This window comes from Sodiomyces alcalophilus (genome assembly GCF_042370955.1).
Source record: "Sodiomyces alcalophilus JCM 7366 unplaced genomic scaffold ACRALscaffold_2, whole genome shotgun sequence".
NCBI classification, from domain to species: domain Eukaryota; kingdom Fungi; phylum Ascomycota; class Sordariomycetes; order Glomerellales; family Plectosphaerellaceae; genus Sodiomyces; species Sodiomyces alcalophilus.
Genome location: NW_027263533.1, coordinates 277,425 through 296,398, shown reverse-complemented (window position 1 = coordinate 296,398; position 18,974 = coordinate 277,425). Strand labels below are relative to the sequence as shown.

Genomic DNA, 18,974 nt, shown 5'->3' with positions numbered 1-18,974 from the left:
ATCTTCCTTCAACCCGAATATTGCGCCCTTCTTGCTCCTGTCATACGTTGTCCATTGGATAACCGCCTTGTTCCTAAACTTCCGGGTTCCAAGTTCCAATCCTCGAGGCGAAATCCCAATTCCGATTCGACAAGTGAGTTGCTGGAGACTGGACGATGATGCGGAGGGTGGCTTGAAAAATCGGAATACAGGTGCAATATACTTGGGGAAAAAAAAAAAAAAAAAAAACAGCCTGCTGGTATTTCTGTCATGAAAAGAAAAAAGTCCATCACCCAACGGCCGCTTCTCTGAAAAGGATTTTGTTGATCCTGGCAGAATGACCGGAATGCATGTGGGCAAAAGAGGCCACCGCCTGCCCGCGTGCGCTGATTGCAGCTCCTGACGAAGGGACTACCTTTGCTGCGTTCAAGTTGATGGTTGAAGAGATGCGTACTACATTTCGAGGGGCCGCGTGGCTACTGCTACAATTGTTTTGGCCCTTATCTGGACGGTAATTTGACTGTTGTTCTGAAGGCAACGAGCTATAATCCAACCCAGCTCAGGAGCCGGGACAGCCATTGCACATCGCTTCGAAATCTCCTCAATAGCTTTTCCGCTACCTCCAGCGTCCTCCAATCGTCTCCATCCTTCAGTGATCAGTCAAACAAATAAACGCTGTGGCATGGATGGTGGTATAGAGTCCATTGGTGGGATGTATGCAGGATGTCCTATTTACACGGGCGTGAGTCGTGCGTCGTCGATCCCCCTGGGTTGTTTGTCCATGTCTGCATTGCACATGATGCAGGTCAGTGGGTAGCCGTGCGAGGCAAGCGCTGCACAAGAGTCGACTAACGGAGTAGACGGGGAAACTAAAGAAATACAAAAGAGAAGAGAGATGAAAACAGGATTAAAAGCAAAATCAATGGTAGAGTGTAAGCGAGACGACTCGAGAAGCCGTCGGACAGTGGACTCGGCTCGACTGGGCTTTTGCAAACCCCTGGTTCCTAGTCAGGGAACAGACAAACTGCACGCCTATTCCCCCCAGCCGCCAAGATTTAATTCGTCAAGTAGCGATGCTCGTCGCCGAGCTGCATATGTGCGCCATTGCAGCGCCGGATGAAGCGATAGTCGGGATTGGGGAATTCAGCAGCACATGGCGTCCATGGCAGCATGGCGCATGACGCACGAAAACAGCAATGCCATAGTGTCTGCCCAGCCCTGATAGTTACACGGATAATATGTTCTTTCCCGTTCATCTGTTTGCACCCGAGGAGGCCGAGTCGTCGACTGAATAAGAAGCGACTCTCACTTGATAACCTGGCGCCTACAGACCCTACTAGGCTACTATTCCGGCCATTTCCTTCTTGACCCTCGTGGAAAGTTGCTTTGTTATGGAAATCTCTGCTCTAAAACGCCCTTCTCGGGTCTCCGCCAGTCTGTCTCCGTGTAACGTCGTGTCGCCGCCTGCATTTCACGTCTGACAGCCTGCCATGCAGCTTCGCGCAATGCTCCGGGTATCAGTATGGCTGTCTGGACTGATACAGTCGCTCGTTTGCTATCCGATGCCTCGATTTCGATTCTCTCCAGGCGTTACAACACCTGCATGCGCCTCTGTCCAACCTCGTTCGCATGGTATTACTGCCCACAACTTCTTCCCCCTCGGGTTCAAACGCTTTCACTTTTACTCTCCCCGGATTCACGGCTTCGCTCTATTCCCAATACCGACTCGAGTCAGCGCATCGTTTTGTTCGAGTCCTTGACGCTGGTCAGTGCTAGAAGGCGTCCTGGCCTCCCGACTCCTGACAACTCCTATATGCCTGCCTAGCCAGTTTTCACCTCCTGGCGATGGCCTTGACCAAACACCAGATCGATGTCCTCATTGCGCTCGAGAGAACCGGTGCCTCCCTCTCCCTCATCGGAATCACCTGCATCTTCCTCGTCTATGGGGTCTCCAAGAAAGTCAGGACCATTCCCAATTTGTTCATCCTCTTCGCCTCCATCGCGAACATTGGCGCCAGTATAGCCTGCCTCATAGGACACGATGGGATTCTCAAAGGCGAAGAATCCGTCTTGTGCCAAGCACAGTCGTTTCTACTAGAAATGTAATCGTACTCCGTTTCGACCTCACTTTTGGCGCTGCCGGCACTTGCTAACCATTGCCATCATCAGGTTCATGCAGTCCGACCCCTGGTGGTCTCTCGCCATGGCTGTCAACGTCTTCCTCGTCTTCTTTTGCGGCGCCAACCCCTCGGCTTTCAGGAGTTATCTCTGGCTATACTGCATCATCTGCTTCGGCGGACCCTTCATCCCGGCCATTGTCTTGCTTGTCGCTCGCCCCGGCGGTCGACCTATGTACGGTGACGCAACGGTATGAAAGATGCACCCTTCATACAAAGACGATAATGGACAGCATCAGAGGCTAATCGCTGCACACTATCGGTAGCTTTGGTGTTGGATCAAGCATGACTGGAGCGCCCTGCGTATATACACCTACTATCTTCCTATATGGATCTGCATCTTTCTTTCCGGGGTCATCTACTTTTCAGTCGGTTATCATGTTTTCCATCATCGCAATCAGTTGCGAAACCTCACATTTAGTCTCTATGGTCGAGATGGCAAACGACGGAAGAATGTCTCTTTTTCCGAAGAAACGAGAGACTCAGGGGAAAAGGTAGGCCGTCTCAGCCCTTTTTCTTTTTTCTTTTTCTTTTTTCCTTTTCTTTGTAAAATGGCAGAACTAACCTTTTCCTCCCAGCGGTCACGACACCGAGCCGAGCGATCCGAAGATTGGCACGTTACCGCCGTGACCGAAGTGAAAATCACAACCGTCATCCCCTACCCAACACCGCCAACCCCCCCTCGATCACCCACCGTGCCGGCCCCCGCCGTGTTACATCCAGCGAACTGTCCCAACCCGCCGTCCTGGCACTCCAACGACGACATTGAAGAAGCACCCCTCCCCGCAGCCGCCGGCCATGGTTCCCGCTTCGAGACCATGATCTCATCCCACCCGCCGCCCAAGCCCTCGCTCGTCCAGCGCGTGCGATCCGCCATCCGCCACTTCAACGCCCGCCTGCGAGGGTTAGATCCGGTCAAGCTGGCATATCTCCGCACGAGCTTCATCTTTGCCATCTCCATCCTCATCACCTGGACCCCGAGCTCCATCAACCGCATCAACGACCTCGCCAACCCAAACCACGTCAGCTACGGCCTTAACGTGGCCACGGCCATCGTCCTGCCGCTCCAGGGTATCTGGAACTCGGTCATCTTTTTCATGACCAGCTCGGACACGGTCAGAGAGGAGTATAGGGAGTTCAAGTCGGCGCGTTGGCGTTTCTTTTCGGCCCATCGTCATCTCAGGATGTGCGAGACGGGTATGAATGACGTTGGTGGGGGGATGGGCGAGGTGCTACGAAGCCCCCAGCAAAACAAGTTTGACGTTTCCCACTTTGATCGCCGTGACGGGTCCAATGGGGACGACACTAGCGACGTTGAGCTCCGGGCACCCAGCAGTGGTAGCCATAAGAACGAAGGGCCGCCTGGCGACTTTTTCTAGTCGGCTTTATGAACCTAATGACCGCGGTTGTAGTGTCTGTTTTACTAGAATCAAAACCTCATGACTGAGATGGAGTCGAGTGTGGACGTTGAACTTTATGGTGTTCTCGAGAACATGGCCTGTATAGTATGACAGATTCAATCTATGAACTTTATAGCTTTTGACATGGAAGTTGAGAGTACGTCAAGTGTAGACTATATGCATGTGAGTATAAAACGACGATCACAGGAACAATTACAATGATAGAGGCACAACGATGATATCGACGATATTAACGACAACAAGGACGATAACGACAACGATGGCGGCGGCAACAATAAAGACCATGGCGATAGCAACGACTACCACAAGAAGCGGACAACAAGCATGACAAACATAGTCGAAAAGGTGATATCAAGAGGCTTGACCTAGTCTATTGTCTATACTTTCTTTCCCTGTGGTATCCTTAGCCAGTACATAAAATGCGTTGGGCGGTTTCAGCCCTCGGCTTCGTTGGCTCTACATCTGACCCATAGGAGCGTTATAGCAAACCTCGGAGCCGCCCTGAGGATTTCCGCCATTACCAAGAGGGTAGTATAGGTTACTGTTAGCTTGCTGAAGTTGCTCCTCCAGCTGGCTGATCCTGCTCTCCAATATTCCGATATCTCTAAGTCTATGCTTTAGTTCAAGTTGTTTCCTCTCCAAGGCGATGGTATCGGGAGCCATGTCAGAGACGGCCCGGACGCCGAGGTAGATGTAGTGGAGAGCCCATCGATCGAGGGACTGATAGAAACTCGAGTGATCTTCGCGGAAGTGGCGCTGGAACTCGTCAAAACGGCCGCTTCCGGGGTAGTCGGAGCGGAGGATCAACTGGCCTTGGCGGCAACCGGGGACAGGGCACACGTAGTGAGTGTTGGGGGAGACGTTGTCGGGGCCATTGTGCAGGTTTCTCTTGTGCTCACTGGGTTGGAAGGCGTCAGTTAGCAACAGGTAAGAGCAAGGGTAGGAAGAGTAAGAAGAGTATCGGGGAGTTGAGCCTGCCAAACTCTTGTCGATGGAGCTAGTCAACTGGGAGAAACTGGGGATGAACTTACAGCATCGCGGTCCTGGAGTTGAAGACCTCATTGCAGTTCAAGGCCACGCAGCAGATGGTAGCAGCAGTTGGGGGGTCGCTGGATTCAATGTAACCCTGGCCAGGGTTGCCAGCGAAAGAGGAAGCTTCAGCCATGACGGGCCTGGTAGATGAACTCGCCAAGATCCATCAACACATTATCCTGACATGGGAACAAGGTGAGGACTTACAGCTTGTTGAGCCAGGTGTGTATTCCCTTCCTTGGTGCCTTGCAGCTGGTTGAATACGAGTATCAAAGGAAGAGGGAAAGGTGAAGACTCTTTGCAGCCAAAGAGCTAGGAGCAAAGTATTTATGGCTGGAGGTGGAACGGGAGCCTGGAAGGATCAGCCAGCAGTCTTACGTTCAGTTCCGTTTCTGGCGCCTACGTGTAAAATCAGAGTAGGCACTAAGACAAGTATCGTGAGCTAAATTGATGATTCGCTTGTTATTTCTCACGCGGGTCTACCGTCTGCTTTTCTAGGTTTAAGCAAAAGAATCAAAAGAGTCACAGAAAAAAGTTAACCTCATAGGTCGTTGACGTTAAGCTAGCAGGAAGGTTTATATGCCTGCCTTAGTAGAGTGTAAATCTGAAGAGCACCAGGGGATAGAAGGACTAAAGACGAACAGATATACGGATGTTCGTGCATGTTCTTTGAGCTACCTGGATTATATTCATTATGTTCTTCTCAGCTTTAACAGAAGAGTTCATTGTCTTGTTATTCATGGCCACTCTGTAGTTCCTATCCTCTTTACAACAGCAACAGAAATAAGACTACGTTGTATTTCCGGTCTGTTTTCCTGATTAAGTAATTTCCGTCCGAACATGACCGAGTGCACGTCCATCTCGGGGCCGATAAATGCGGGATCGGCGTAGTTAGCGTTCCCTTCCTTCGGAGCTTCGGAGGTCGAGTTGGCCCGGATCCGAGTGTGCACGGACCATCGCCGAATCATATTGCTTAGTAAGAGGAACCTCTTTTTTCGGTATTTCCCTGGCATTCCCCTTCTTTCAGTCATCCACCACAAACATTTCTACCTGGCTGTAGGCGTTTCTCTCAACACCATGCTGGACTTTGAGCTGCTATAACATTCGGCCAGACTTTTAGGCGTTGAGCTTCCAGCCTCTACGATTCGATCTCCCGACAATGATGAGAAAAGAGTTCCGATTTCGCCGCAGCTGACCAGATATCCCTCATCTCAGACTCTCCGTCTCACTCTCATCTCAGTCCCTGACACAACCGGGCTCATCTACCCAGGCTTTATTGTCCCAAGGAATACAGCAGATCATCACCATGGTTAAACATGTCTGCATCATTGGTATGTCGCAAGAATCCCAGACGTCCCGTCCGCCTCCACTGACTCATCTTCCCGCAGGCGCCGGCCCCTCGGGTCTCGTGGCAGCCAAAACGCTCCTCCATAACACCCCGTCAGGGACGTTCAAGGTGACCGTGTTCGACGCGCAGCCCCGCATCGGCGGCCTCTGGCCATCCAGCAAAGACGACGGCGAAGGGCTGGTGCACCCCCTCATGGTGACGAACCAGAGCAGGAACACGATGCACTTCAGCGACTTGGCCTGGGACGCCGGCGACCCGCAGTTCCCGCGGGCGTGGATGGTGGGGCGGTACCTGGAGCGGTACTCGGAACGATACCTGCGGCGGTGTCCCGGGGCGGACATCAGGCTGGGATGGCGCGTGGTCGGGGCCGAGTTGCTGGACGACACGCGGTGGCGGGTTACGGTGCAGAAAAGCGTAAACCACGACAAGGAGGAGAAGGGAGGGGACGTGACTGAGACGAGTGTGTTCGACTACCTGCTTGTCGCGTCGGGGTTCTTTGGCAGACCTGCCATTCCGTCGTGGGTCCGGGACGATGTGGCCGTGCCGGTGATGCACAGCAGCAAGTATCGCAATCTGGAGGGCCTGCTGGGAGGTCGAGGAAGCGGAAACTCCGCTAGCCTGGGAGAGAAGGGCGGGAAGATTCTGGTGGTGGGCGGGCAAATGTCCGGCGTCGAGACGGCCGGCACCATCGCCAGCCACTTGTCTTCTGCCGCCCATTCTCCCGGACCGAGCCGGGTTCCGAACGTGGATCGTTACACGGTCCATCATCTCATCCAGCGGCCAGCCTGGGTCTTTCCCCTTTTTACGTCTCCCAAGGTGAGTCTTTCACAACGCCCATGAATTTCAGTGCGTTGACAAGACTGACGCCTTATTTTTGTTCCACTTCCCCCGTCCAGTCCAAGTTGACTGCGCCCCCTTTCCTACCATTGGACATGTCGTCCTCAAACCTCAACAACCGACCCCGCCCGCTGAGGGACATCCAGGGTCACATCCCGGCCGACAGGGCGGTGACGATGCACAAGGTCAACGAAGCAACGCTGGGCCGAGACCAATCGCAGTTCTCCCCATCGATTGCCGTTCAGGGGGACGACCGCACCGAACCGCCGTACGTGACCGTGAGCCAACACTACACCGAGCTGGTGAGGTCCGGCCTCATTACGGCGTCGCGGGGTAAACTCGAGCGGCTGGACGGCACGACGGCCATTGTCAAGTCGACGTGCGGGGGCGGCGAGAAGACGGAAGATGCGACGGCGGTGGAAGACGTGGCGGCGGTGGTGCTGGCGACGGGGTTCGACGCGACGGGGTGCGTGTCGTTCCTCCCGGCGCAGGTGCTCGAGAAGCTCCACCACGACCCGGAGGCGCGCGACCTTCCGCTGGCGCTGGGATTCCACGGCACGCAGAACAGGGAGGTGCCGACGCTGGGGTTCGTGGGGTTCTACCGGGCGCCGTACTGGGGCGTCATGGAGATGCAGGCACGGTTCCTCGCGGCGCTGTGGACCCCGAAATCAGAGGCTGACACAGCAAGCCGTCCCGCGGGCGTCGATGCGGCCGCAGCCGACGATTCGTGCGTGAGGCGCACCCTCTCGCTACGAGGGGACGCGCGGCGTTCGCAGTTCCCCATGGGCGACTACCTGTTCCTCATGCAGGAGATGGCGGCTGCGCTGGATCTGGAGAGGAGCCCGTCGGGTTCCCTGACGCTCCCGCCCAATGCGCCGGCGATCAACATGGAGACGCCGTCGCGCTATCTGTCTCGTTTCGCGGATGACAAGGCGCGGGCGGAGAATGCCGAGGCGCTGCGTCAGGCGGACGAGACCGTGATGGCGGGGCTGACGAGCAGACGGTTCGTGGCGCGGGCGGTGTTCCGCGGCTTGCTGGGGGAGTGGCGGCTCGAGAGGACGTTGGAGAGCAAGCTCGCGTCGCATCCCAGTGGGCATTTCAGCGGGACGGCGAGGTTCCTGCTGCGGGAGGCCACGAAGGACGGGCGACAGTGCGCCGGCGACGGAGGGCCAACGGGGACGTCGGACGACGGGGGGAACCCGGGGGAGGAATACCTCTACATCGAGGAAGGGGAGTTTTGCGCCGACAACGGGTTGAAGTTCCAGGCCAGGAGGCGGTACGTGTGGCGGTACGACGAGGCGCGGGACGTGATGAGCGTGTGGTTCGTGCGGACGGACGATGACCGGCGGGCGGACTACCTGTTCCACGAGGTGGAGTTTCTCGGGCCGGGGCCCGGGGTGGACACGGCGGTGGACGGGTGGAGGGCCAAGGCGGGACATTTGTGCATTGACGATTTCTACAATGTGGCGTACGAGTTTCGGTTTAGGGCGGTCGAGCTGCACGAGTGGACGATTGGGTATAGGGTAAAGGGGCCGCAGAAGGATTACACCATACGGGGGGGATACCGGCGGGCGGAGCCATGACGGCGCCAAGATGATAGAACGCTTTCATTTTGTCCGTTTTCGTCTTTTTGTCTGTTTGCCTTTTAGGTGGAGCGGCCATCCATCTCACTGACATCGAACCATCCATCTCACAGAGACTGCAGTTCGTTTCCCACGTCTTGGTCCATCGTGTCCACCAAGACGGCGACATGACGTTCCATTCTATGCATGGCGTCTTCACCCTGGCAATGGCCCAGCTTGGTATATTATCCATCGTCCTCTCACATCTCATGTCGTTCTCGTTTATTTCTCATCTCCCTTGGGCTTGTTTATTTATTTATTTATTTACTCACTTATACTCCTCGTCCGTTACCATCTCAACCATCAGACACCATCAACAAGGTACGTACTCACTTATAGCCCAGGTACTTTGTATACGTACCTTTCATTTGAACCCCCTTTTGAACCCATTCAAAAACATCACCAACCTCCTCATCTCACCCCTTCTTTTCCCTCCTTCACCTCCTTAACCTCCTCAACCTCCTTACCATCCACCCTCTACCCTCCACCAATTCAACGGTCCGCTAATAATAACCAGATCATTTTTTCAAATCTCTCACAATACAACTAAAATGACCAAACTCGCCGTCTTCAGCACCAAACCCTACGACAAACACTACCTCCAAGCCGCCTGTCCCCCCGACGCCAACATCCAACTCATCTTCCACTCCGTCCCCCTCAACCCAGAAACCGTCTCCCTCGTCACAAAAGACTCGGCCGACGCCGTCTGCGTCTTCGTCAACGACAAACTCCCCGCCCCCGTCCTCTCCCACCTCGCCTCCGCCGGCGTCCGCGCCATCCTCCTCCGCTGCGCCGGCTCCAACAACGTCGACCTCGTCGCCGCCCAGTCCCTCGGCCTCCCCGTAGCCAACGTCCCCGCCTACAGCCCCGAAGCCGTCGCCGAGTTCGCCCTCGCCCTCCTCCAGACCCTCAACCGCAAGACCCACCGCGCCCACGCCCGCGTCAGGGAAGGCAACTTCTCCCTCGACGGCCTCGTCGGCCGCACCCTCCGCGGCAAGACCGTCGGCATCATCGGAACCGGCCGCATCGGCATCGCCTTTGCCCGCATCATGTCCGCCGGCTTCGGCTGCCGCGTCATCGCCCACGACCCCTTCCCCAACCCGGCCTTTGAACCCTACGGTACCTACGTCGACTCCCTTGACGACCTCCTCCCGCAGTGCGACGTCCTGAGCCTCCACTGCCCCCTGACCGAATCCACCAAGCACGTCATCAACGCCCACACCCTGTCCTTACTCCCCGACCGCGCCATCCTCGTCAACACCTCGCGCGGCGGGCTCGTCGATACAAAAGCCCTCATCGAGGCCCTCAAGGCCCGGAAGCTCGCTGGTGTGGCCCTCGACGTCTACGAGGAGGAAGCGCCCCTCTTCTACCACGACCACAGCGACACCATCATCCAGGACGACGTCATCATGCGTCTCCTGACCTTTCCCAACGTCCTCGTCTGCGGTCACCAGGCCTTCTTCACCGAGGAGGCCCTCCAGGAAATCGCCGACTGCACTGTTCGCAACCTCCAAGACATTGTCGCCGGCCGTCCTTGCGAGAATAACCTCGTTTCCGACTCTTCGCCTGATGTGAGCGACGGCGAAGCTAACGGCAAAGCCAACGGCCAAGTCGACGACGGTCCCGCTGCTGCTGCTACGGCCGGTCCCAAGCGCATCAGAAGGAGTGACTCCCTTCCCGTGAGGACTGTCTAATCTAGTCTTCTGGCGTGGCCTCACTTATTCCCATACGTCCCAACTGCACGAGACAACGTCCTGTAAAGATTTTAGACAATGCCATATATTCCTATTCTGAATCTAGGTGACACAAAAGGATATACTAAAGAGCTGAGTATAGGAGACTGAGGAAGAAGAGAGGTAAAAGGGAAGAAAAAGAAAAGAAACAAAGGAGAAACAGATAGACCATCTGCTCCGTAGTAATCTTCAGGAAATCCCAGTCAGTCTGCCTCACCGTCCCCCTCGGCCCCTCCACTACAACGCAAACTCGAAATCCACCAGGGCAATGCCGGGCCCGTCCTGAATCGAATCGATCCGCACCGACTCGGCGAGCAAGCCCCGTCTCGACCCCGTAGCAATCGTCCACGCACACCGCGGGCCGTACTTCTCGTCCTCCGCCGGCCCGGACGCCAGGGAACCGTCGACATCCACCGGTAGCGTCTGTGGGCAGTCCACCATGCCAACGTCGCCGTCGTCGTCCACCTCCCGGAGGCTTCCGTCCCCCTGCGCCATGGCCCGGACCACCCTCCCCTCGCGCCCCGTGTCGAGCACCCAGCACTGCGCCAGGCCCGAGCTGCTAAGCGCCCAGATCACCATGTCGGGGCCAGAATCCAGCGTCACGTCCACCAGGTCGCTGCATCGCCCGATGACCAGGCCTTGCAGCTTGAGGGGGTAGACCCGAGGCGTGTCGAAAAAGTTGGGGGGCGGCAAACCCGGCTGTTCTGCTGTCTGGGCCTGGGTCCTCGTCTGGCTCCCCGTCTGGCTCAGAATCATCTTGGTCCGTTTGCTGAGAACAAAATGCAAGCTGGGATCCGGCCACCACGCGGCCCACGCAGGGAGCGGATAATACATCGGGCTGAGCTCGCTGTCATCCTCGTCACTGCCGTAGAAGTTGTCAAGACTGGCAACACCAAACCCGTCGCCGAGGTCCTGCTCGCCCGAGCCACCTGCCGCCGCCGCCGCTACATGAAGCACGCCGCTGTTCAAGGCCGTCAGGTCGTCAAAGACATCGGGAGGAATCGTGTAAAATACGACCAGCTGATGTTCCGTACTCGTCTGTTCTGTCCCGCCGACGACGCCAGCCGCAGGGAAAACAGCAATGATCCGCACGCCATGTCGCATGTCGTCACCCACAGCGTATAATCCAGCCGTTGAAGACGCGGCTCCCGCCGGCGGCGCCAGCCAGACGATGCGCTCGAGCTGAGATATGGGTCCCAGGGAAACGTCCGACCCGATGCAGAGCTTTCCAGTGTGAGGATCCGTGAAGAGAACGTGCTGGCCGTCTCGGAGGGGAACGGCACGCAGGTGCTCCGAGGACAGGGGCTTCCATGGACGACGGAATCGAGTCTCCCTGGAAGGTCCCGAAGAAGAAGGAACAGCACCCATGGTCTCCAACGGACTGGCACTACCGGGAGGCTGCCGCCGCAAAAGCGTCACCGGCAACCGCGAACCCTGACCACCGACGGACGATGACGGACCAGGAGGCGATAAGTCGCCGGGAAATTCAAAGGCTGTCTGGTTATACAAGTTCCCGAGCCCGCCAAACCGTCCCCTCGTGGGACGAACGTCGTCCCCTGCAGCCGAGCAGACGAGACGCAGCTTCTGGCGTGCGACACCGGGTCCCGTGCAGGGCGGGAGGAAGTGGACGAAATCCGTGGGTGCCAGCAGGGGGAACCATCGGCTCAGGTTACGATGGGTGAGAGCCTCCACCTAGTGAAGCTCAACGCCGCATGCTGAACCAAAGACGATGCAGTTCCGCTGCGGGCAAATCGCAACGGACCGCGGTGGATCGATCCCTGTGCAGAGGTTACGGTGGTACGTCCTGGCGCCCGTCTCCAACGAGGGGGCGCAAAACGGGCCTTTCTTCTCGCAGATGCACGTCGCCACCATCGTGCTGCCCGTCTTGGGCTTCTTGCTCGGGGGCCCCGTCTCGCGCACAAAGTCGTCGTGCAAAGCGCCGGCAAAGTCGGACGAAAGGTTGCGGAGCAAGACGCCCGTCATCCTCTCCCTCCGAATCTCCACCACGACAGCCCTTCGCCCTTCCAACAGTGCAGCGACGGCGTAGCGGCCGCGGGACGTGTCCATGCTACAGCGGACCACATTTCCGTCACACACGACGGTCGTGACAGGCCGGAGCGAACCGATGGGATGGTGGCGAGTAGGTTTCAGCCGAGCGTGCCAGGCCGGCCGCCGGGTGCCCTCGCACATGTGATTGAGCTCGTAGATGTGGATGAGGCGTCCGTGGGACAGCATGAGGAAGCGGCCACAAGCGCTGACGGTAAACGCGATGGCGATGTTTCCGGGGTCCGGCATCGAAGCGGGGGATGCGACGCCTTCCGAACCGGAGTAGTTGGCGGCCAGGGAAGAAAAGTCGACCAAGCCGGCGAGGACGAAGGGGGACTTGGACTTGTCGCCACCGCCGGCGAGGGTCATCTCCCGTGCCAGCCACTTGGCCATGCGTTCTCGGTCGTCGGGCGCAGACCAGGGCATGACGGGGTCTCTGGGGTTCCCCACGAGCCTCTTGATGCTGGACCACCAGCCGGCCCGCTGCACCATCTCGACGAGCAAAAGGCGGCCGGACCCAGCGTAGTACCAAGTCCTGCATGTGTGGCGGGCCGCGTTGAAGTCTCTGGGGGAGAGGTGGGTAAAAATGGCCTCGAGTGTCTCGAAGGGGAGTTTCGTGACGGCCGGGTTGGGACGGCTGCTGTGGTCTTGAAGGGGATCGGCCTCCGAGACTTGGTCGTGGGCGGATACCGGCGAGGTGGGAGTCGGAATGCCTGACATGTTGGAGGCCAGAAGATGTTCCACGTTTCTGTTTTGTGTCAGCAGGACTCTGGTGTAGGATATTACAGGGCGCTTTGGTCATACCGTGTAAGAGAAGAATCAGCCCCGTCTTGACCACAGGAGGCCGAGGACAGGCCAAGCAAAAGAATGAAGACAAAAGAAGACTAGATAAGAGAATGAATGACAAAGCGAGAGAGGTGGTGATGATGTTAAAGTGAGGGATAGAGATGGCCCCCAGGTGAAAATGTGTGGGTGGGAGACAAAAGATGGTTATGGAGGATATAAGAGAGGCAAGATAAACAAACAGGCGTGTAGGAGGAAGTCTAAGAAGAGGTGCAAAGGTCAACGAGGCAGGAAGACAGGAAATATTTAAAGAAACAGAAGAGGAAGGAGGCGTGACGTCCGTTTTTACTTGGAAGCAACTACTCAAGTGCCATGTTACGCCTGTGCTGCCCCTGATGCAGTGGCGAGTCGCATGTCGTGAGTCTAAACAATGGAGATACCTTTAAAGAATAAGTGAATCTCGCCTTCCCTGGTTCATACGCATCGCGTATTGGGACGAGTAGGACAGGAATGGGCTGATTAGGGGCTGGGATATCGAGACTCAGGGGCTTCAGGGGCTTGGGTCAGTCATAGAAAGACGACTCGATTCACTTGTGAAAAGCAGTTAATTCATTTCTTAATGTCCAGATGCTGTTACACCAAAGATCATGATATAATACGCCGTGATGACGGAGAAATCATGCTACTATGACTGACTCCTTAGACAAGGTGAGAGAAACCTCACTTATAGAAGACAAGGTTACACAGTACGTTAATCATATAAGGGAGAACAAAGAGATAACAGTGTTCCAAGCTTGACCTCCAGACCCAATTCCACGCCAGACTGTCCTGTCATATAAGCGCCTCATAACGCCATGGTGATAAACAACCTCTCCAACCTTCATGACAACGGTTGCCTCGCATACTATTCCGAACCAGGCAACTCATCATATACACAGCATTACCAAGCTCAGCCACGACTCTCTCCATTCTCCCTCCACACATGAGTATCCCCCAGACTGAACAACGTGCTGTTGGTACTCCTGGAGGTCAGGCCTTGTTCCGGCAAGGCCGTGGCACTAACGTCGGCGAGATTACCCTGACTCTCCGTGTCGGATACCGAGGGAGGTGGAGGATCTTGGTAGATCCACGGCCGTTCCAAGCTGGACAACAAGTTAGAAAACGGGAAAGTTATCAGAAGGGGGGAGAAAGGACGTGAAACTTACCGAACAGTCACGCTGGGATTCAAAAACTGGAGCCCCTTCTCCCTCTCCTCGTCCACCGTGCTGCCACGCCTAAGCAACCCCGCAGGCGGCATCAAGTCCTCCCCTGCCTCCTCTTCGGCAATCGCATCCTCGTCCTCATACCCCCCACCAGGCCGGATGCTGCGCAGCGCGATGAACCGAGTCAGCGGCACGAACCGCCGGCCAAAGTAGTGGCTATACCACAGCGTCAAGAAGATGAGCGGCACCGTGAGCGCCGACTGCACAAAGGCCGAATGCAGCGCCATCTCGCTCGCCATGATGACCTGGAACACAAACAGCCCCAGCACGACCCTGTTGCAGATGATGCGCCACGCGCCGCCCGTGGCGTGCTGCGGCTGGTCCATGGCGTACAGCAGCTGGTACTTGTACGTGAAGTAACCGAGCACAAAGTACACCAGCCCGACGGTCAGGACGAGGTAGCCCAGCTCCAGCACGCTGTAGACCAGGCAGAGGATGAAGACGAGGAGCGCCGTCGGCAGGTAGAAGCCGTAGCTGAAGGTCGGCGGGACGGCGAGGCGCGCAAAGTCGCGCGGCGTCTTGGCGCCCATGCGGTAGAGCGGGTACAAAAAGACGCTGCCAAACTCGAGCAGCCGGAAGGGAAAGAGGCCGAGGCCCTGCAGCATGATGAAGCTGGTGTAGAAGACGCTCATCTTGTTGACCTGGTTGGCGATCAGGCGGGCGAAGCCGGCCGTGTCGCGCAGGGCGTCCTGCAGCTTGTTCATCAGCTGGAACACGTTGATGGCCGTGCTCGAGACGGCAAAGACGAAGAAGATGTTGAAGAAGGAGAAGAAGAAGTTCTTGGAGATGATGGAGAGCTCCACGTCGCCCCGGGAGATCTTGCCCTGCTGGTACGACAGGTACTCGTACAGGTACGGCACGGCGACGTTGAGGATCGAGACGAGGAGTGTGGGCAAGCCCGTCTCGACCAAGGCCTTGAGGATGGGGAGCTGCTCGAGCGCCTCGACCGTGTTGGGGAACCACTTTTCCAGGTTGCAGATGGTGAGGAGGCCGGCGAGCGAGGCCACGAGTCCGAGCCAGACGACCGACAGCAGGCTGACAAAGACGGTGACGGCCCAGGAACGGAGCCGGCGGATGCCCCTCGGCGCGTACGTGTTCGGCCACATGACGTCGGACGGCGAGGGGGCGGCTTTGGTCAGGAGCTGGCCCGGTCTGGGGTCGATGTGGGCCTGGATGGCCATCTGGCACGCGGCGATCGAGTCCATGGTGACGAACGCGATCCCAGCCGCCGGGGGGTTCGATTGCCGGGCGGCGCGGATCTTCTCGTCCAGCCTCTCGAGTTTCTCCTCGTAATAGTGGATGGCGTCAATTCGGCGGGAACGGAGCCCGAGGAAGCCGTGGCGTGTGGTGATCATCGGGCGTTCCCTGTCGACAAAGTCGGTCCGGCTGCCGCCATCGCCCAGAAGGCGGCTGTTTTCTCCAGCCTGCTCAACGTCGTCCTCGTAGCCGTTCGCCCGGTACTCTCCTTCTGCCTCTTCTGTATGCCCCTGCTGACCATCCGACTCTTCATCATCCTCCGCAGGTTGGTTGCGTCGTCGCCATCGCTGGTCGGGCTTTGGGAGCCTCGCCTGCGCCTGCCTCCCCAGGAACACGCTCCATGCTTCCTCGAGCTTGTGTAGAACGGTAGCACGCTTCTCCATCAGCGAGTCCAGCTCTTTCCAGTCGCGACATAGGTTGACACGCTCCACCCGGCCAATCTCGAGCTTCTCGATAAGATCCTTAATCTTCTCCTCCGACTTGAGGTAGGACGGGAGTCCCGAGAGACGAAACGTGCGGTCGGTTATGGTGGACTGGGTGCCGAGGTATTCCTGGCGGATGCGAATGATTCGGAATGTCTCTTTGTTCATGACGTATATGATCAGAGCGGTGAAGAAGTAGGTGAAGACGAACCAGGTCCAGAGATAGCCGTTGCCCTGACCGCCAAACTGAAACGACGTAGCAGTATCGGATATTGTGGTATATGGGTCGACCACCCCGGCCGACTCAAAGCCGCTGGTGGTACCGGAGGTCGAGGACGTATTGTTATCGGTCGGATCTCTCGCGTCCCAGTCTATATAGTGACGGTTGATGGGCCACAGGACGGCGTAGGCAAAGAAGGTCATGACGGCGAATATTCGGATGGCCATTTTGAAGAAGGAGAGGAACTAAACGCAACGAGTCAGCAGGTCGTGGAAGCTAGGTTCCGGCCGTGGACTCTACTCACCACAAAGGCATCGAGTCCCGCCGACGCCAGGACCTGCTCCTCGGTAACCCTATATAACCCGGGTATCCATCCAAAAAAGCTATCAGGTAGAGTCGGCAGACCGATCGTGGGGTCGAGTCGGCGCTTTCGAGCGGTGTACAAGGAAGGCCATCGCGGGCGGAGTATCTGAGGCAGGGAGTAGGCAGTCAGCAAACGGTGAGCAAGGGGAATGGGGATCTCGAGGGGGATGGGCCAGAGACGTACGCAAAAGGCGACAAAGGCCGAGACACCTAGAATCAAAGAGAGGCCAAACTGGACGGTGATGTTTGTCGATCCAGGCTTGAGGTATTCCTCGCCGCCGCCGCATTTCCGGCGACCATCATCTTCGAGCGCGTCCATGGTCGTGGTGCATCGCGTCGAGGAGTTACCTTGTTTCTATGACTGTGAACTCTCGGCGACCAGAACGGGGTGTTTCGACGACTGTTGACGACTGTTCGACTCGGAATCTGGGGGATGAAATGATATAAAGGTGCTTGTAGAATCTCTGTCGTGCTGGTGGTTTGACTGAGCTGAGCTCCTTGCTGCCTTTGTCCGTAGCGTCCTGCCTGATCCCTTGCTCCCCACCCTGACGTAATTAACTCTAGCTCCCATACCCGTTAGGCTAGAATGCTTAGGTAATTATAATCACAGTGTCTACCCGAAGTACCGTACCGTACCAGTACCTGTACAGTACTCCGTGCCGTACTCTAGAAGTATCTCCACCACAACCGACATCACCACCTAGATCCTCAAATTCAGGCCATAGTTGTCTCCATCACGATGTTATCAACTTTCTTTTGTTCCTTAGGCAGACTTTATACTCCTATGCTGCGCAGTCCATCAGTCCATCTGACCAGCAGTAGTCGCCTCATTCGGCCCTTCAGCCGGCGCACCCTCAACCTTGGCCCCATCCTCCTCCCGCACCCCGAAGCGCCAGCCAAAGTCGTCGTGGATCTTGCCAAGCTGGATCCCCTGCAGCGTGGTCAGCAGCCGCAGGCACACCTCGCCGGCGTCTTCCACGCCGTCGGCGATGAACGTGATGGTCTCCTCGCCCTGCTTCGCGCTGCTGACCCGCGCATGCCCGTCCCTCGTCTTCAGGAGCGACTGCGGCGACGAGGCGTCTATCCGCCGCGTGATGGATCGGATCGGCACCAGGCCTGCCGCCGTGCCGGAAGCGAAGACTTCGGAAAAGTCGGGGATTTCGCTATACTTGATCTGCAAGAGTGACATGTCAGTAAGGCCACGGGAATAGTTCTTGACGGACGAACATGGCGTCCTAGAAAAACATACCGGCCGCTTCTCCACCTTCCAACCAAAGCTCTTCGCAATCTGCTGCACGCTATCACTAGTAACCGAATCAATCACCGAGTGCGAATCCGGCACCGCGAGCGTCACGTCGTCCCCATGCCTCGTCACGCCAATGAACCCGCTCGTGCTAAACTCGTCCACCTCCTCATGCTTCGCGCTGTCCAGGTGCAGCGTGATGCCGTACCCCTCGGCCCGCGCCGCGTCGCTCCACCGCAGCACCGGCGCGTAGTTCCCGCCCAGCTTGGCGTTCCCCGTGCCCCGCGGCGCCGTGCGGTCAAACTCGTCCAGAATGAGCGCCTTGACCGGGTGCACGCCGTGGTACACGCCCGTCGGGATCACGAACACGGCGAACGTGTACTCCTCGGGCGGGTTCAGCCCCAGCTGCGCCGACGACCCGTACAGCTGCGGCCGGATGTACATGGCCGCCCCCGTGGCGTGCGGCGGGACGAACCCGGCGTTGAGCGCCACCGCCGCCCGGCACGCGTCCAGGAACATGTCCTCCGGCACGGCCGGCATCGACGCCACCTCGGCCGAGTGCTGCAGGCGCCGCGCGTTGCGGTCGGGCCGGAAGATGGAGATGGTCGTGTCGTCGGGGCCCCGGAACGCCTTGAGCCCTTCGTACGCTTGCTGCCCGTAGTTGAGCGCCGGCGCCATGCCGTGGATCCGCATGAACGGGTCGGCGACAAACTTGAGCGGTGTCCATTTTCCTGTGGTCTTGGAGTAGGTTGATTCGATGTGACCGTTGACTGTAGGGAGACGACGTCAGCACACGGGCCATGCTTTGAGGGCCATTCATCACCGTCTCGTTTCATTACCTTCGCGGACTTTAAAGCCCACGTTGGACCAGTCAATTGTGTTGACCGGGGGAGGTGGAAAGGGCGCCATGGCGGAAATGTTCGTTGAGTATTCAGAGTCTTGTGCGTACAATGCCAGCAGAAGGAGAGGACACGGAGACTCTCTCTCTCTCGGCGGTTCAAAAAGAATACTTCGACGTGGGGTATCCAGGGAAACTCTCCTAGTCCCTATTTCGAGTCAAAACCCCTCGGGAATTCCTCACCCCCTCCGATGTCGGATAGTGGGGTTTAGGTTTAGTGCCGGTCAGTCAAGCGCTTCGAACCCTCCACTATGATTGGTTCCCACACCGACCGGTGTCAATTCGATGCCATCTAATAAGACAAGACCGAACATCGTGACATGCACGAGTA

At 57.2% G+C, this 18,974-nt stretch overlaps 7 protein-coding genes across 7 annotated transcripts; 3 read left to right on the top strand and 4 right to left on the bottom strand.

Annotated features, from left to right (window-relative positions):
* Positions 1 to 1,824: 1,824 nt before the first annotated feature.
* On the top strand, positions 1,825 to 3,535 carry ACRALDRAFT_2098998 (uncharacterized protein; the record flags this gene model as incomplete). Its single annotated transcript, XM_071022921.1, has 4 exons — positions 1,825 to 2,081; positions 2,149 to 2,347; positions 2,423 to 2,657; positions 2,751 to 3,535. 4 exons carry the CDS (start codon positions 1,825 to 1,827, stop codon positions 3,533 to 3,535), a joined length of 1,476 nt encoding a protein of 491 aa, XP_070876339.1.
* A 445-nt stretch (positions 3,536 to 3,980) lies between these two features.
* Positions 3,981 to 5,688, bottom strand: ACRALDRAFT_206631 (uncharacterized protein; the record flags this gene model as incomplete). The annotated part of the gene is made up of 8 exons (XM_071022077.1): positions 3,981 to 4,031; positions 4,067 to 4,603; positions 4,635 to 4,761; positions 4,794 to 4,921; positions 4,988 to 5,008; positions 5,252 to 5,366; positions 5,450 to 5,629; positions 5,660 to 5,688. 8 exons carry the CDS (start codon positions 5,686 to 5,688, stop codon positions 3,981 to 3,983), a joined length of 1,188 nt encoding a protein of 395 aa, XP_070876338.1.
* An 84-nt stretch (positions 5,689 to 5,772) lies between these two features.
* Positions 5,773 to 8,472, top strand: ACRALDRAFT_1074427 (uncharacterized protein). Its single transcript, XM_071018242.1, has 2 exons — positions 5,773 to 6,773; positions 6,854 to 8,472. Exons 1-2 carry the CDS (start codon positions 5,916 to 5,918, stop codon positions 8,375 to 8,377), a joined length of 2,382 nt encoding a protein of 793 aa, XP_070876337.1. The 5' UTR covers positions 5,773 to 5,915; the 3' UTR covers positions 8,378 to 8,472.
* A 495-nt stretch (positions 8,473 to 8,967) lies between these two features.
* ACRALDRAFT_2097892 (uncharacterized protein) lies at positions 8,968 to 10,110 on the top strand (the record flags this gene model as incomplete). Its single annotated transcript, XM_071022854.1, has 1 exon — positions 8,968 to 10,110. The coding sequence occupies one exon, from the start codon at positions 8,968 to 8,970 to the stop codon at positions 10,108 to 10,110; it is 1,143 nt and encodes a 380-aa protein (XP_070876336.1).
* A 1,731-nt stretch (positions 10,111 to 11,841) lies between these two features.
* ACRALDRAFT_2025136 (uncharacterized protein) lies at positions 11,842 to 12,915 on the bottom strand (the record flags this gene model as incomplete). Its single annotated transcript, XM_071020291.1, has 1 exon — positions 11,842 to 12,915. One exon carries the CDS (start codon positions 12,913 to 12,915, stop codon positions 11,842 to 11,844), a length of 1,074 nt encoding a protein of 357 aa, XP_070876335.1.
* A 1,264-nt stretch (positions 12,916 to 14,179) lies between these two features.
* ACRALDRAFT_1028350 (uncharacterized protein) lies at positions 14,180 to 16,821 on the bottom strand (the record flags this gene model as incomplete). The annotated part of the gene is made up of 3 exons (XM_071014843.1): positions 14,180 to 16,384; positions 16,444 to 16,608; positions 16,687 to 16,821. The coding sequence occupies 3 exons, from the start codon at positions 16,819 to 16,821 to the stop codon at positions 14,180 to 14,182; spliced, it is 2,505 nt and encodes an 834-aa protein (XP_070876334.1).
* A 480-nt stretch (positions 16,822 to 17,301) lies between these two features.
* Positions 17,302 to 18,654, bottom strand: ACRALDRAFT_1054641 (uncharacterized protein; the record flags this gene model as incomplete). Its single annotated transcript, XM_071015830.1, has 3 exons — positions 17,302 to 17,676; positions 17,752 to 18,515; positions 18,585 to 18,654. The coding sequence occupies 3 exons, from the start codon at positions 18,652 to 18,654 to the stop codon at positions 17,302 to 17,304; spliced, it is 1,209 nt and encodes a 402-aa protein (XP_070876333.1).
* Positions 18,655 to 18,974: the final 320 nt, after the last annotated feature.

What these genes read in the sequence shown, in the direction of transcription:
- ACRALDRAFT_1074427 (XM_071018242.1), top strand. Translation starts at nt 5,916, where the DNA reads ATGGTTAAACATGTCTGCATCATTGGTATGTCGCAAGAATCCCAGACG. An exon ending in CCCTTTTTACGTCTCCCAAG is followed by an intron (nt 6,774 to 6,853) that starts GTGAGTCTTTCA and finishes TCCCCCGTCCAG; the next exon opens with TCCAAGTTGACTGCGCCCCC.